At 38.5% G+C, this 13,738-nt stretch overlaps 1 protein-coding gene across 1 annotated transcript in view; it reads right to left on the reverse strand.

Moving 5' to 3' along the window:
• Positions 1 to 968: 968 nt before the first annotated feature.
• The window catches only part of LOC105498470 (interleukin 23 receptor), an 86,568-nt gene continuing 73,798 nt past the window's right edge, over positions 969 to 13,738 (reverse strand). The window contains exons 10-11 of the mRNA XM_071071894.1: positions 4,953 to 5,043; positions 969 to 2,367 (exon numbers count right to left, since the gene is read on the reverse strand). Of these exons, the coding sequence (XP_070927995.1) occupies positions 1,717 to 2,367; positions 4,953 to 5,043 (742 nt within the window). The 3' untranslated portion in view covers positions 969 to 1,716. The remainder of the gene's footprint in view (positions 2,368 to 4,952; positions 5,044 to 13,738) is intronic.

Raw genomic sequence — 13,738 nt, forward strand, 5'->3', positions numbered from 1 at the left:
CTAACTCTTGGGCCCAAGTGTTCCTTCTGCCTCAGCCTCCAGAGTAGCTAGGACTATAGGCATGAATTTACATGCCCTGCTCTACTCTATTTTAAACTGTTCCGGTCATCCGAAAAAGTTGTCCTTGTCCATAAATATTAATCACAATAGTCTGCTGGGTAACATTTCTCAGCTTAAAATATGCATTTCACATTTTAAAGATCAACTACTTTTCCATACTGACCTCATTGGTAGACGGATTTAATCTCCCACCCCAGTCCTTATGGATTGTGGCCATAAGGAGCACTGCTTGGGAGGCTTCTGAGGCCACTTGTACAGCTCAGCAGAAAGGCGTGTTCTGATTGACTAGTGATATCTGCAGGAGACATGGGATATGGGGCAATGGAAGGTTCAGCAAGTATTTGCTGTCAAAACAGGTACTGAACAAATACCTGTTTTAACAATAATTTTCTAGCATATATCTGGTTTGTAACCAAAAAGTTACATCTTGCTGATCCTGCATCTGTTACCTCTCATAGATTCTACTATAGTGTAAATAATATCCCAACTATGCCACAGGAGAACAAGACCATCACTCTTGATTTAAATGAAGACAGCAACCCATGATTCCACACATCATTGTTTCACAGCTCTGTTACTCCCAAATCACACTAAGATCAAATCCCTGATACCTGAATGGAGAGTAGGGGAGAAAAATAATACAACAAACGACTAATTAACTTCTCTTCTGTTTCTATTCTTCACTTATTTTGTTATTTGGGGCTACATTTTTATCTACTCAAGAGAACTTTAAGTGATAAAACGAAAATTAAACTTGCCTCTCCCTTTGCAAGCAAACATTAGTTATTCTTGGTTTTTTTTGTTTTTTGTTTTTTGTTTTTCTGTTGTTGTTGTTTTTTGTTTTTTTTTTCGCTCTTGTCGCCCAGGCTGGAGTGCAGTGGCATAATCTCAGCTCAGTGCAACCTCCGCCTTCCTGGTTCAAGCGAGTCTCCCGCCTCAGCCTCCCGAGTAGCTGGGATTACAAGCACCTGCCACCATGCCCGGCTAATTTTTGTAATTTTAGTAGAGACAGGGTTTCAGCATGTTGGCCAGGTTGGACTCGAACTCCTGACCTCAGGTGATCCACCTGCCTCGGCTTCCCAAGGTGCTGGGATTACAGGCATGAGCCACCATGCCCAGCCTAATGACTCTATTTTAAAGGAAAATTTTCAGTATTTATTTTACTACCAGGTATTTTGCATTATTTACCCTTTCTGTATACAATAGAGAGCTGTTTTGCATCTTTCAATGAGGGAAAAGAAAGAGGAAATAGTTGACACTTCATAAAAAATATCCAAATAATGCTGTTTTTGTGCCTGTATGTGTGACCATGAAGCATGTTCCACCTTCGGAATCTCTCTAATTTTAAGAAATGAGGCAGAAGAATGGCTAAAATTAAAAGGGCATGGAGCTCCTGGAATACTCACGTGGTAATGGTAGGAGCACAGAATGTCACTACTCTGGAAACAAGATTGGTAGAACTGAAACATATGCTTATCATACGGCCCAGGAATCCCCTACCTAAGTATTTATCCAAGGGAATGAAAACGTGTCCACATGAAGATATGTATGTGGATACATTTTTTCAAAAAGAGGCAGAATTCAATTTCTATTGCAGGGTAAACCCAAGTTCAGATTGCAAGGCAGCTTTCTCATGTTGATTTTGATCACACAGCTCTACTTTTCCAAGAGTGAAATCCTTTTGAAGTGGCTTTCCAAAATACTTTGTGGAAAATAAGAATTAATAGATGGCAACTCCTCGTTCCTGATCCCCAAACAGGAGACAAATTCATCAGGAAGCAGGGTCTGTTCTGGAATAGTTTCACTGGGTGAATCGTTTTCCAAAAGCATGGTGGTTTCCTCCTCTACTGAGTTTTGTATGTCAGGAGAACTGCATTCTCCTTGATTTAATATGAGGCTTAATTCTCCAAGAAATAGTGTGCTGCTTGGTGAATTCACGCTTGAAACAGAAAAAGCAAAATTAGGATGCTTTTGTGACCTGGGATTATTTCCTGAGTCTAAGGAGTCAACTGGTGGTTTAAGTGTTAAGGAAGTGATTTCATCATTATTGCTGAGACGGCTTCTCCCAGGCAGAAAATTTGAAATTTGGGGTTTATATCCAGTGTTGAGATCAGGAATATACACAACCGTAGTATTGTCAAATAGCGAGTTTTGCAGGTAGTCTCTTGTCTCCAGGGGTCCTGTATTCTCCTTCTTGTAGTCTGTAGGCTTGTGTTCTGGGATAAAGATTTCTTTTATCTCTGTAATCGTGGGATCAACATATAGGACCTGCTCACTGGAATTATTATTCATAAGTTCATTATTTTCCTAGGAAAAAAAGACATTGTTTTGTTTTACAAAAGACATTTAAAGGAACCAACCGGATAATTGAATGAGGACTGGAATTTTGCTTTCTTTCAACTTTGCTTTCTCCCTCCCTTTTCTCACATTGTTTATCTTCCCATACGATTTCCTCCTTTTGTCTTTTGTTATCCTGCTTGCTTCCAAATCTTTATTAAATTCTACATGAGAAGACTGGAGAAAAGCAATAGTAAAAATAATCCATTTCTTAAGCACATTTCTCAGTTTAAAAGTTTTAAAGAGAAAAGTTGAGTCTTACATATTAACTTATTACTTAATTTTAGGGCCTTTTAAAAAATGGTCTTCTGAGGCAAGAATATTAATATTAATATTTCTTGTTACAAGAAAATATTTTGTTGCTTAAATAAAAAAGGTTGGGGAGAATCCTATTTTGCTCACATACTGAGAATGAGCATGTGACAAACGCTTGGTACTGAGGTTCTCAAGGTGTATAGTGGCTGGGAGCAGTGGCTCAGGCCTGTAATCCCAGGACTTTGAGGTCAAGGCAGGCAGATCACTTGAGACCAGGAGTTTGAGACCAGCCTGGCCAACATGGTGAAACCCTATCTCTACTAAAAATACAAAAATTAGCCAGGCATGGTAGCGCAAGCCTATAATTCCAGCTACTCGGGAAGCTGAGGCAGGAGAATTGCTTGAGCCCAGGAGGCAGAGGTTACAGCGAGCTGAGATCATGCCACTGCACTCTAGCCTGGGTGACAGAGCAAGACTCTGTCTCAAAACAAAAAACAACAAATAATTAAATAAATAAATCAATAAAGCTACTCACAATTCAGACATGTTTGTGATGATCAGGAGGGTGGGTGAAGGTTTTTTAACCTAATGACTTTTCTGGGCAATAAATGGACTTGAGGCCTTCCAACAGATGGCTGGCCTTCCTGGGCCAACTGTTACCCAACACAATTATAATATTATAGCTCCCTGTTATGGGCTGAATGTTTTTGTACTCTCTCCCCAGCCCCCCCATGTTGAAACCAACGTGATGATATTTGAAAGTGGAGCCTTTGGGTGGTAATTAGGTCACTAGGGTGGAGCCTTCATGAATGGGATTAGTGAAGAAGAGACAGGAGAGAAATGATTTCTTCCTCTGCCATGTGAGAAGTCAGCTGTCCACAAGAGAGCCGTCACTAGCAAGTGAATTGACTGGCTCCCTCATCATGGACTTCCCAGCCTCTAGCACTATGACAAATAAATATTTGTTGTTTAAACCACCCAAGCAGACCAAGACACCATTCCTTAGTCTCTTGGGCAGAAAACAAAACCTTATCTGAGGGAAACCCTAAGGTTTGCCTCTAATTCCAGGAGCCCAGAATAGAAAGGGAATGTAGCAAAGAGGGAGTTCTTGAATAAAGAGACATGAAATGTCATTCCAATGTTCTTTGGGCCCAACCTCCTTAGGGAGCTTGCCAGGTCTTGGCAAGAACAGCACAATGGGTGTTGCTTCAACAAAAAGCTTGACGTGAGGAGTGGCTGTAGTAAAAGCTGGATGGTGAGTGGATCAGATCACAGAAGTCTTGTGTTACAGAACTCAGACTCTATTCTGTTGACCAGTTGTCTTTGAACTTTTAAAAAGTATTTTATTTTTAGCCTAGAAACCCTTTGTTCAGATGACATGAGGTTGGGGAAAGAGTTAGCTAATAGGCTCACCAGGGCTTGAAACAGAGTCACTTCTATTTGTTTTACAAATACCTCATCTTCTTACCCAACATGCTGTTCTAACCCCCAGGTGTCCCCCTGACTTTGAATTTCCTCTGTTTCTCCTGAGCAACTCCTCACCTTTCAGTGACTTCTCTCCACTCCCATCACATGTTTGGGCTCATTTCTATCATTGCACTTACATCACTGCATTGTGAGCCTTGGATGATGTGTCTGTCCCTTGGATTGGGTTTTGAGCCCCTTGACAGCCAAGCCCGAGGGCCAGGGGTTATCAGTAACACACATAGCTTTAGCTTGCTCCTTCCCTCCTTTATAATCAGTGAAGTCCCTGTACCCTCAGGGGCTTCCTGGTGTGTGGCCTTCTCTTCGCCAGAATGGAAACCTAGCCCACCCACGTGACACTATTGTTCACAGTTCTCTCATATTGCTTTTCTCAAATTCCACCGGGTTTAAAGAGTAAAATGATGTCCTTCTTGGGCTCCACCTGGCTCTCCATCTCATGTGAAACAGAAGCCCTTTGAGTCTTTGAGGCTCATTTCATTGAGCTTTTCTTCCCTACTCCCTTTGTTCCTGAAGACATCTACCAATTGCTTGGTCACCAGGTGACTCGTGCATGAGGCCCACAATCTTCCACTTCACGTTTCTCTTTTGAACAGTTTTGTTTCTTTATTTCTTCCGCTTTCTTTCCCCCAACTCTATTGTCTCATCTCTTTTATGTATGGTTTGAAACAGGTACAGTTTTGTTTTTACATATGTCTATATAATTATGTTAATATGTGTGCACATTTATTTATTTGAATGGAAATTCTATCCTAATTATTAGACTGCACTCTTGGTCTCAATTGCCACTCAGTTTTTGTTGGATGATGTTAGGTTACCTGTAGCATTTTCACAACATTGCTGTTTTTCATATTAGGAATATCTTCATAAAGCCATTTTGGTATTAACAATAATATCCTTCTTTTAATCCTGAAAAACAAAAATGACACATTAGAAGAAGCAGGCAATCATATAGGAGATTAGGAAGTCAACTACAATAAAATGTATATTAAAAATCAAATTTCCTAGGTCGGACACAGTGGCTCATGCCTATAATCCCAGCACTTTGGGAGGCTGAGGTGGGAGGATTGCTTGAGTCCAGGAGTTTGAGACCAGCCTGGGCAACATAGCCAGACCCTGTCTCTACAGAATATTAAAAAATTAGCTGGGTGTGGTGGTGCGTGCCTGTGGTCCCAGCTACTTGGGAGGCTGAGGTGGAAAGATCACTTGAGCCTGGGAGGTCAAGGCTGCAGTGAGCTTTGACCATGCCACTACACTCACTCTGGGCAACAGAGTGAGACCCTTACTCAAAGAAAAAATTAATTAAAAAAATCAAACTTCCTGATGCAGAAGCTAAAGTTTTCATCTCTTACTTAATGAAAATTAAGTGGGAAATTGTGCCGTTATCTTTTCAGATTTTCCTCTCATCTCTATTGCTCTGCTTCTTTTAATGAGCAAAAACATTTCAAAACACTCACACTAGATTCAAGATAAGTGGGAGAACCATCCTAGCAGTGAAACTGTACACATATTAAATAGAGCAAACTACTATAACCAGAAGATACCCATGTGGGAAAGTCTGAAAAACTTAAGGGATATTTTGTAGAACTTTCCAAGGTGACCATAACTACCGAATATTTAAAAAGAGAATGTTACATAACAAAGCCCTAAAATTTAAGCTCTTCTAATTCTAGATTTTGTAATTATTTCAAATAGGGTAGTAATGATGGTGATAGCTCCAAACTTTCTTGATGTGGATGGAGAAGGAGGCTGGGGAACATGTCTTGCAGTTGTGTGGCATAGTGAGAACTGGTTTCTACCTAGACTGTGTGCTTATTAAGGATCAGTGGGGTGGGGCTTTGGAAGGAAAAGGGAGAAGCCATAAACATCCCACTTCTTCCCCCAAGCTGTCTATTAGCACTGCCACTGTGTTTAAAAACACTCTCTGCATTGACAGCACAAATTGGTTTGGGCAAAAATGTTGTACCAAGAACTTAGAAGAGACTAAACTGGTCTCAGACAACTTTTTACATATTAACAATGGATCTGTTAGCAACAGATCAAACTTATTTGTTTACATAGGTTCTTTAAGAATCCGTACTAAATAACAACCAAAATGGCTAAGTGAACTTTGCTAGCCCAATTTGACCTTGGACTTCAGGGTAAAAATTATTTCTTTACCCATCTTTATACAATGTCTTATGACTCCGTTCTTTTTTGTTTTGTTTACTAATTCACACTTTCTTCTGTATTTAAAATTAGACCAAATTAGCAAATTCATGCTATTGGAGTAATTTTTTATACAGCACACTGATACAGTGAGAATATATATATTATATAATATATATTACAAAATCCTTTTAAAGCTCTTGTTACCCAACTCCTGCCATGCCAAGTGGCCAATATTTCTGGCTTTTGAACTTTACCTCCCAGAGGTAAAGGAAGATTCAAGACAATTCATGGAAGGGAAGAGAATCAACAAATGGTAAAGTTCATGCAGGTATCAAACCAGAAAGGACTCATTCCTTAACCCAGGACTATATAATATATAATATATTATAATATATAAGGAATATATAATATATAATAATATATATTATATAATACATAATATATATAATATATGATATAATAAATATATATTATATATATATTTACCTACTTTTGATTTTATTATGTTTAAAATGTTTTGGGCTGGGCACGTTGGCTCACACCTGTAATCCCAACATTTTGGGAGGCCAAGGCGGGCAGATCACTTGAGGCCAGGTGTTCGAGAGCAACCTGGCCAACATGATGAAATCCCATCTCTACCAAAAAACACAAAAATTAGTTGGGCATGGTGGTGTGTGCCTGTATTCCCAGCTACTTGGGAGGCTGAGGCATGAGAATCACTTGAACCCAGGAGGTGGAAGTTGCAGTGAGCCGAGATCGCACCACTGCACTCCAGCATGGATAATAGAGTGAGACTCTGTCTCAAAAAAAAATAGTAATAATAATAAATGAATAAATAAAATGTTTTGCTTTCTCTTGCTCACTTCTGTTTCTGAACTAAGGCTTTTATAGATAATAGTTGTATTAAATAAAAGTATCTGTTCAAATGTAAAATAAATATATTGAAATTATCTCATGTTTCATCTTTTTAAAAAGAGTACTTATTTAAATAATTAAATGAGCAAAGAATTGCCCTCTTTCCTCCTTTGTTGTCACGAATTGAAAATTAGTTTTCAAGTTATTCTTAGTTATGAACTTAGTGTTACTTAAACTTTTACACTAGGACATGTTTAAATAATAACACAAATATTGATTTTTTGGGGGGTATTAATTTGAACATTAAAATATTTCAAGGGACTTTATAATCAAGTATATTTTAAAACAGCCTCAAATAAAATTCCATATTAGTTTGCCCTCCTCACAAGGGTATTAGGGATATGTTTATTAATGTGTAATTTAAATTTTGAAATATTAAGTTCTGAGTGAAAAACCTATCTAGATAAGAAATCATTAGTAGACTTTATTTAGAATAGCTCATTCAAAATATTTCTACTGCATTTGATTACAAATGTAAATGAAAGAAAGATTATTTCATGAAGCAAATGATGGCAAGAAGGAGAAACTCAGTGCCAATTTGGCAAAGAACATTCAAGTCAAAATTTGTGAGCAACTGGACATACTGGGGAACTGCCACACCAAACAACTCTAGTCAATCAGCAGCTTAGAAATACTCAATGCGGCCAGGTGCGGTGGCTCAAGTCTGTAATCCCAGCACTTTGGGAGGCTGAGACGGGCGGATCATGAGGTCAGGAGATCGAAACCATCCTGACTAATGCGGTGAAACCCCGTCTCTACTAAAAAAACACAACAAACTAGCCAGGCGAGGTGGCAGGTGCCTGTAGTCCCAGCTACTCGGGAGGCTGAGGCAGGAGAATGGCGTAAACCCGGGAGGCGGAGCTCACAGTGAGCTGAGATCCGGCCACTGCACTCCAGCCTGGGTGACAAAGCGAGAATCCATCTCAAAAAAAAAAAAAAAAAAGGAAATACTCAATGCATCAGTAAAATTTAGAAATCTAAGTGTCTTGCTTTTCTCAAAGTCTCATTTTAAATAACTAAGCATAGATCTTTATTAATACCATCACAGGAGGGAAAAAACTGAAGGGGGCCAAGAGTAAGGAACTTTCGGGCTGAATGCTAAAACACCAACACAATTGGTAAGGAATTGACAAATTTAAAAGTTGTCACAATTCTCTTCACACTGATTCAAGCTGATTTGTTTGGGTGGAATTCAAGTGTCAAAGCAAACTAAATATGGCCTGAGAAGGACTTCATACCTCTGTATTTGCATCCCTGTGGATGAACTATAACCTAGCTTAACAGGCAGACAAGAGCAAAAACCTGACTTAGGAGTATGTGCCTGTAACAATAACTGAGTCTTGGCCAATCCCAGTGGACCATACTTCAACCACTTATAGACTGCTAAGTGTTCAAACTGTGTTCAAATAAGACAAATGCCAACCTGTAACCAACCAGCTGTTTCTGTACATCACTGCCAATTTCTGTATGTCACTTCTCTCTCTCTTTTTTTTTTTTTTGTCTATAAATTTGTTCTGACCACAAGGCATCGCTAGAGTCTGTCTGAATCTGCTGTGATTCTGGGGCTGCCCAATTTGCAAATTGTTCATTGCTCAATTAAATTCCTTTAAACTGGTGAAGTTTTTCTTTTACTAGATGGTGTCAGAAGTGGGATATGAATTAGACCTTCTAATGACTCCCAGGAGCACTGAGGGAACAAGCAAGGAACCTGTTGGGCCTACTTGTGTCCTTTGATCTCTCAGAGTAGCTGGGGATCATGGTAACTTCTCTCTTGAATTTCAGAGCTCCACAGATTTGTGTTTTGAACTCTCCAAGTTTCTTTGAGCAAATTTCTGTTCCAAACTGGGTTCAGAAGTCACAAAGAAACTGAACTGGGTCCAGGATGGGATTTGATCAGTAATTAACTGGATTGGATCCAGTTAGAGGCCTCTTAGATTTGACTAGGTCAGAAAGAAACTGGCAGTAAATGGTACTATTGCAGGGGTTGTAAAATTTGGCATTTGGAAATTCACAGGGATTTTTGTTTTCTACACCTTTGTTTCATTTTTCTTGCACATTTAGGTAGGAAAAGTCATTGGCTAAGTTTATCAAGGGAACCTGAAAGCAAAGCCAATATTTTAGGTAAAAATGAGATCCTTAATTTCTGAAAAGCAGAGTTCTTTCCAGTTTATACATTAGGTTTGGGAGGCAGCATAGTCTTACAGAAATCACAAAATCTTACTAAAGATAACTTACAATGGATCATTCCAAACAAACAACAACACACTGAAGTACATTTAAAAAAAAAAACAAAAAACTGGATGAGGTCTCCATCTTGTTTTACATCCTTGGGAGCTTGACTTTGTAGCCACATGGTGGTACTTTCTCTTGGTCTCTGCCTTCAAGGGAACAGGAATTTCAGGGTTCATGTCACAGTTAGCTCTAAAAATTATGTTGAGTAGTTAAAAGTCTTTGCAAGTTCAAAATTAACTACTCTGGAGTCCTTCTGGGAAGCACAATGGAGACTGCCCAGTACTGTAGCTCAGTAGCAAAAGTTTTTTACTTTCACAGTGGTGGCCTGGGTTCGATTCCTGGGTTAAGGAATGAGTCCTTTCTGATTTGATACCTGCATGAACTTTACCATTTGTTGATTCTCTTCCCTTCCATGAATTGTCTTGAATTTTCCTTTCTCTGAGCACCTGGGAGGTAAAGTTCAAAAGCCAGAAATATTGGCCACTTGGCATGGCTAAAGTTGGGTAACAAGAACTTTAAAAGGATTTTTTAAAGCGCACTATATTTAAGAGTCAGCTTAATTAAAAGTGGATAGTCAAGTTATAGGTATATTTAAAAGGCCTTTATGTCTTTTCTTTTCTTTTCTTTTCTTTTCTTTTCTTTTTTTGAGACAGAATCTCGCTCTGTTGCCCAGGTTGGAGTGCAGAGGCACAATCTCGGCTCACTGCAAGCTCCACCTCCTGGGTTCATGCCATTCTCCTGCCTCAGCCTCCCAAGTAGCTGGGACTACAGGTGCCCACCACCATGCCCAGCTAATTTTTTGTATTTTTAGTAGAGATGGGGTTTCACCGTGTTAGCCAGGATGGTCTTGATCTGCTGACCTTGTGATCCGCCCGCGTTGGCCTCCCAAAGTGCTGGGATTACAGGTGTGAGCCATGGCACCTGGCTGCCTTTGTATCTTTTCTTTTTGTGGATCTTGTATTGCTGAAAAAGGTTTTTTCTTCTCAGTTGACTGAATTATTTTTCTCCGTTTTGTCTCGTCACTCTTAAGGCACACATGAGAGGCCCTAAGATAGCTTCTGATAGCCTAGGACTCCTTGGGAAAAATAATGAAGGTGCAACTGACCCTGTTTTGGAAAAAAAAAAACCCTCTGTTTTCCTCATGGAACCCCAAGAATTAAAAGCAAATAGATCTCTCTCAAAATCCGTTTTGACTTCCAGCTGTGCCTGCTTATTAGACCCCAGAAACTGCATGTTTTCCTAGCCATTTCTTGATGGGCTCCACTCCAAGTTCAGTAATCCAATGAAGAAACTGGCAAATGAAAAATCCTACAACTACTGGATCTTGTTCTCTGTGTAGTTATATACATGTTGTGTGTATGATGTTTATATAAAAGAGCTCTAAGTAATTGGCTTAAAGAAAAATAAGGGCTTAGATAAAACATTTTGGAAGAAAAAATAAAAATTGTAATGTCTTAGTTCATGTAACTTTAGTAATATTTGGGAAATAAAAACAGCTTTAAAGATTATTGGTAAAATAAAGGCATTTTGTCTAAATTAGACAGGTCAGATATTAGGTTGATTAATGCTTTAAGGTCATAAACTGCTTTAACTTTTGAAAACTGTTCAATTTACCTACCTTGGAGACATTAGATTCTCAATAAGGCCTGGGGATATGTGGAATTAGCCATGCTCCCCTAGCTATGCAAAATAGGTTATAAAGAAAATAGATTTTATATAAGAAAGGATATTGTATAGTAAATTCTTGTCCTAAAGTAAACTGGTTGCTTAAAAAGAGAGATGATTAGGACAATTCAGAAAGTCTAAGCATGTCACAGATGGTCTGTATAAATCATGAAAGGATACATGAAAGGAAATTTATGCAACCAAATTAAAAGTTGCTAACAGTTACCATTACAACATGTAGTCATGACTACTGAAAATAGATTTACATGCAAGGTGTATAAGGAAACTAAAATGCATTTTTGCTAGAAGGTTATAAGGCACAGGAATGTAAATTTTTGTCTAGGTTAGAGGGTGAAAAGATTGTTTTAAATTAAAATAAAGCTAAAGGTTTGAATACATTGTGGAAGGTTTGTGAAAAGTTAATCTTATAAAAAGAAATTCTGTGCAGACATTGGCTAAAGATAAATGAGTATTGTTAAGTTTTTCTGTAAATTAAAATGGAAATAAAAGCACAACAGGTTTTTCTTAGAGCACTGATCTGCTTTTTGACAAAAATATGTAAAGGGTTATAAAATGTTTACAAGAATCTCACCTCATGGTCAAAACTGGTTAAGCATAATATCAAGTGTTTTAAACCTTTAATGTATTTTATAGGCTTCCCAAAATGAAATTTCAGCTTCAAAATTATCTTTCTAACCCCATACTTTTGGATGCTACAGAGGGCCCTTGAAGCATCCAAAGGATAGGTAAACAGAATTATCTGATATGTTTAGTTACATGGGATTGTCAAAATAAAAACAATGTTTAATCTTCTTCAGGTTATATTTTAATGAATAACATTAATATATGTTCCAAAATTGTATAGGATTTCTAAAATTCTATTGTCTCAATATATCCTTTCAATCATAGTTAAGGTTATTATGTTAAGTTATCATAGACCACAGAGATAACCATATTTCCTTGTGAACTGTGTTTTTAACTATCACTATTTGAAGTCATTACATTAAGTTAATTACTTAATGCTAATGCAATTTCTGAAAGCTTCACAAACACGCAAAATCCTAGAATATGGTATCTTTTAGAAAGTTCATGAAAGGATAAAAAGGACCCTAAAAAGCACTCTTGAATACAGGTTTCTAATAACTTTAAATTCATATCATTTAGACTGGGTAAGAATCCCTAAAACTTTAATAAAAAGACTAACTGGTTTATAAAACTGCTAACTGAAGTAGAACAAAAATTAATTAAATACCATGAAAATACTCTGCCAGATTTTCATGCTAAACCAGCATGAAAAATCAGCATGCTAGAGAGCTAGCAAGATGGCTGAATAGGAACAGGTCCTGTCTGCAGCTCTCAGAGAGATCGATGAAGAAGGCAGTGATTTCTGCATTTCCAACTGAGATACTAAGTTAATCTCATGGGGATTGGTTGGATAGTGGATGCAGTCTATGGAGGGTGAGCCTAAGAAAGGTGGGGTGTCACCTCACCTGGGAAGCACAAGGGGTCGGGGGATTTCCCTTTCCTAGTCAAAGGAAGCTATGAGAGACTGTACTGGGAGGAATGGTACACTCTAGCCCAGATACTGCACTTTTTCCACAGTCTTCACAATCAGCAGATCAGGAGATTCCTTCTGGTGCCTGACTCAGTGGGTCCCACCCCCATGGAGCCCAGCAAGCTAATATCCACTGGCTTGATTGGGAGAAACTAGCACAAAAAAGCTGAAATTTCCAAAAACCAGAATGCCTCTTCCCCCCCAAAGGATCACAACTCCTCGCCAGCAAGGGAACAAAACTGGATGGAGAATGAGTTTGATGAATTGACAGAAGTAGGCTTCAGAAAGTGGGTAATAAACTCTTCTGAGCTAAAACAGCATGTTCTAACCCAATGCAAGAAAGCTAAGAACCTTGAAGAAAAGACAAATTGCTAGCTAGAATAACCAGTGTAGAGAAGAACATAAATAACCTGATGGAGCTGAAAAACACAGCACAAGAACTTTGTGAAGCATACACAAGTATCAATAGCCAAGTCAATCAAGCAGAAGAAAGAATATCAGAGATTAAAGATCAACTCAATGAAATAAAGCAAGAAGACAAGATCAGAGAAAAAAGAATGAAAAGAAACAAACAAAACCTCCAAGAAATATGGGACTATGTGAAAAGACCAAATCTACATTTGAATGGTGTATCTGAAAGTGACAAGGAAAATGGAACCCAGTTGGAAAACACCTTTCAGGATATTATCCAGGAGAACTTCCCCAACCTAGTAAGACAGGCCAACATTCAAATTCAGGAAATACAGAGAACACCGCAAAGACATTCCTCGAGAACAGGAACCCCAAGACACAAATCATCAGATTCACCAAGGTTGAAATGAAGGAAAAAATGTTAAGGGCAGCCAGAGGAAAAGGTCTGGTTACCCACAAAGGGAAGCCCATCAGACTAACAGTGGATTTCTCAGCAGAAACACTATAAACCAGAAGAGAGTGGCGGCCAATATTCAACATTGTTAAAGAAAAGAATTTTCAACCTGGTATTTCATATACAGCCAAACTAAGCTTCATAAGCGAAGGAGAAATAAAATCCTTTCCACACAAGCATATGCTGAGAGATTTTGTCACCACCAGGTCTGCCTTACAAGA

Source organism: Macaca nemestrina, chromosome 1 (assembly GCF_043159975.1).
Source record: "Macaca nemestrina isolate mMacNem1 chromosome 1, mMacNem.hap1, whole genome shotgun sequence".
NCBI classification, from domain to species: Eukaryota; Metazoa; Chordata; class Mammalia; order Primates; family Cercopithecidae; genus Macaca; species Macaca nemestrina.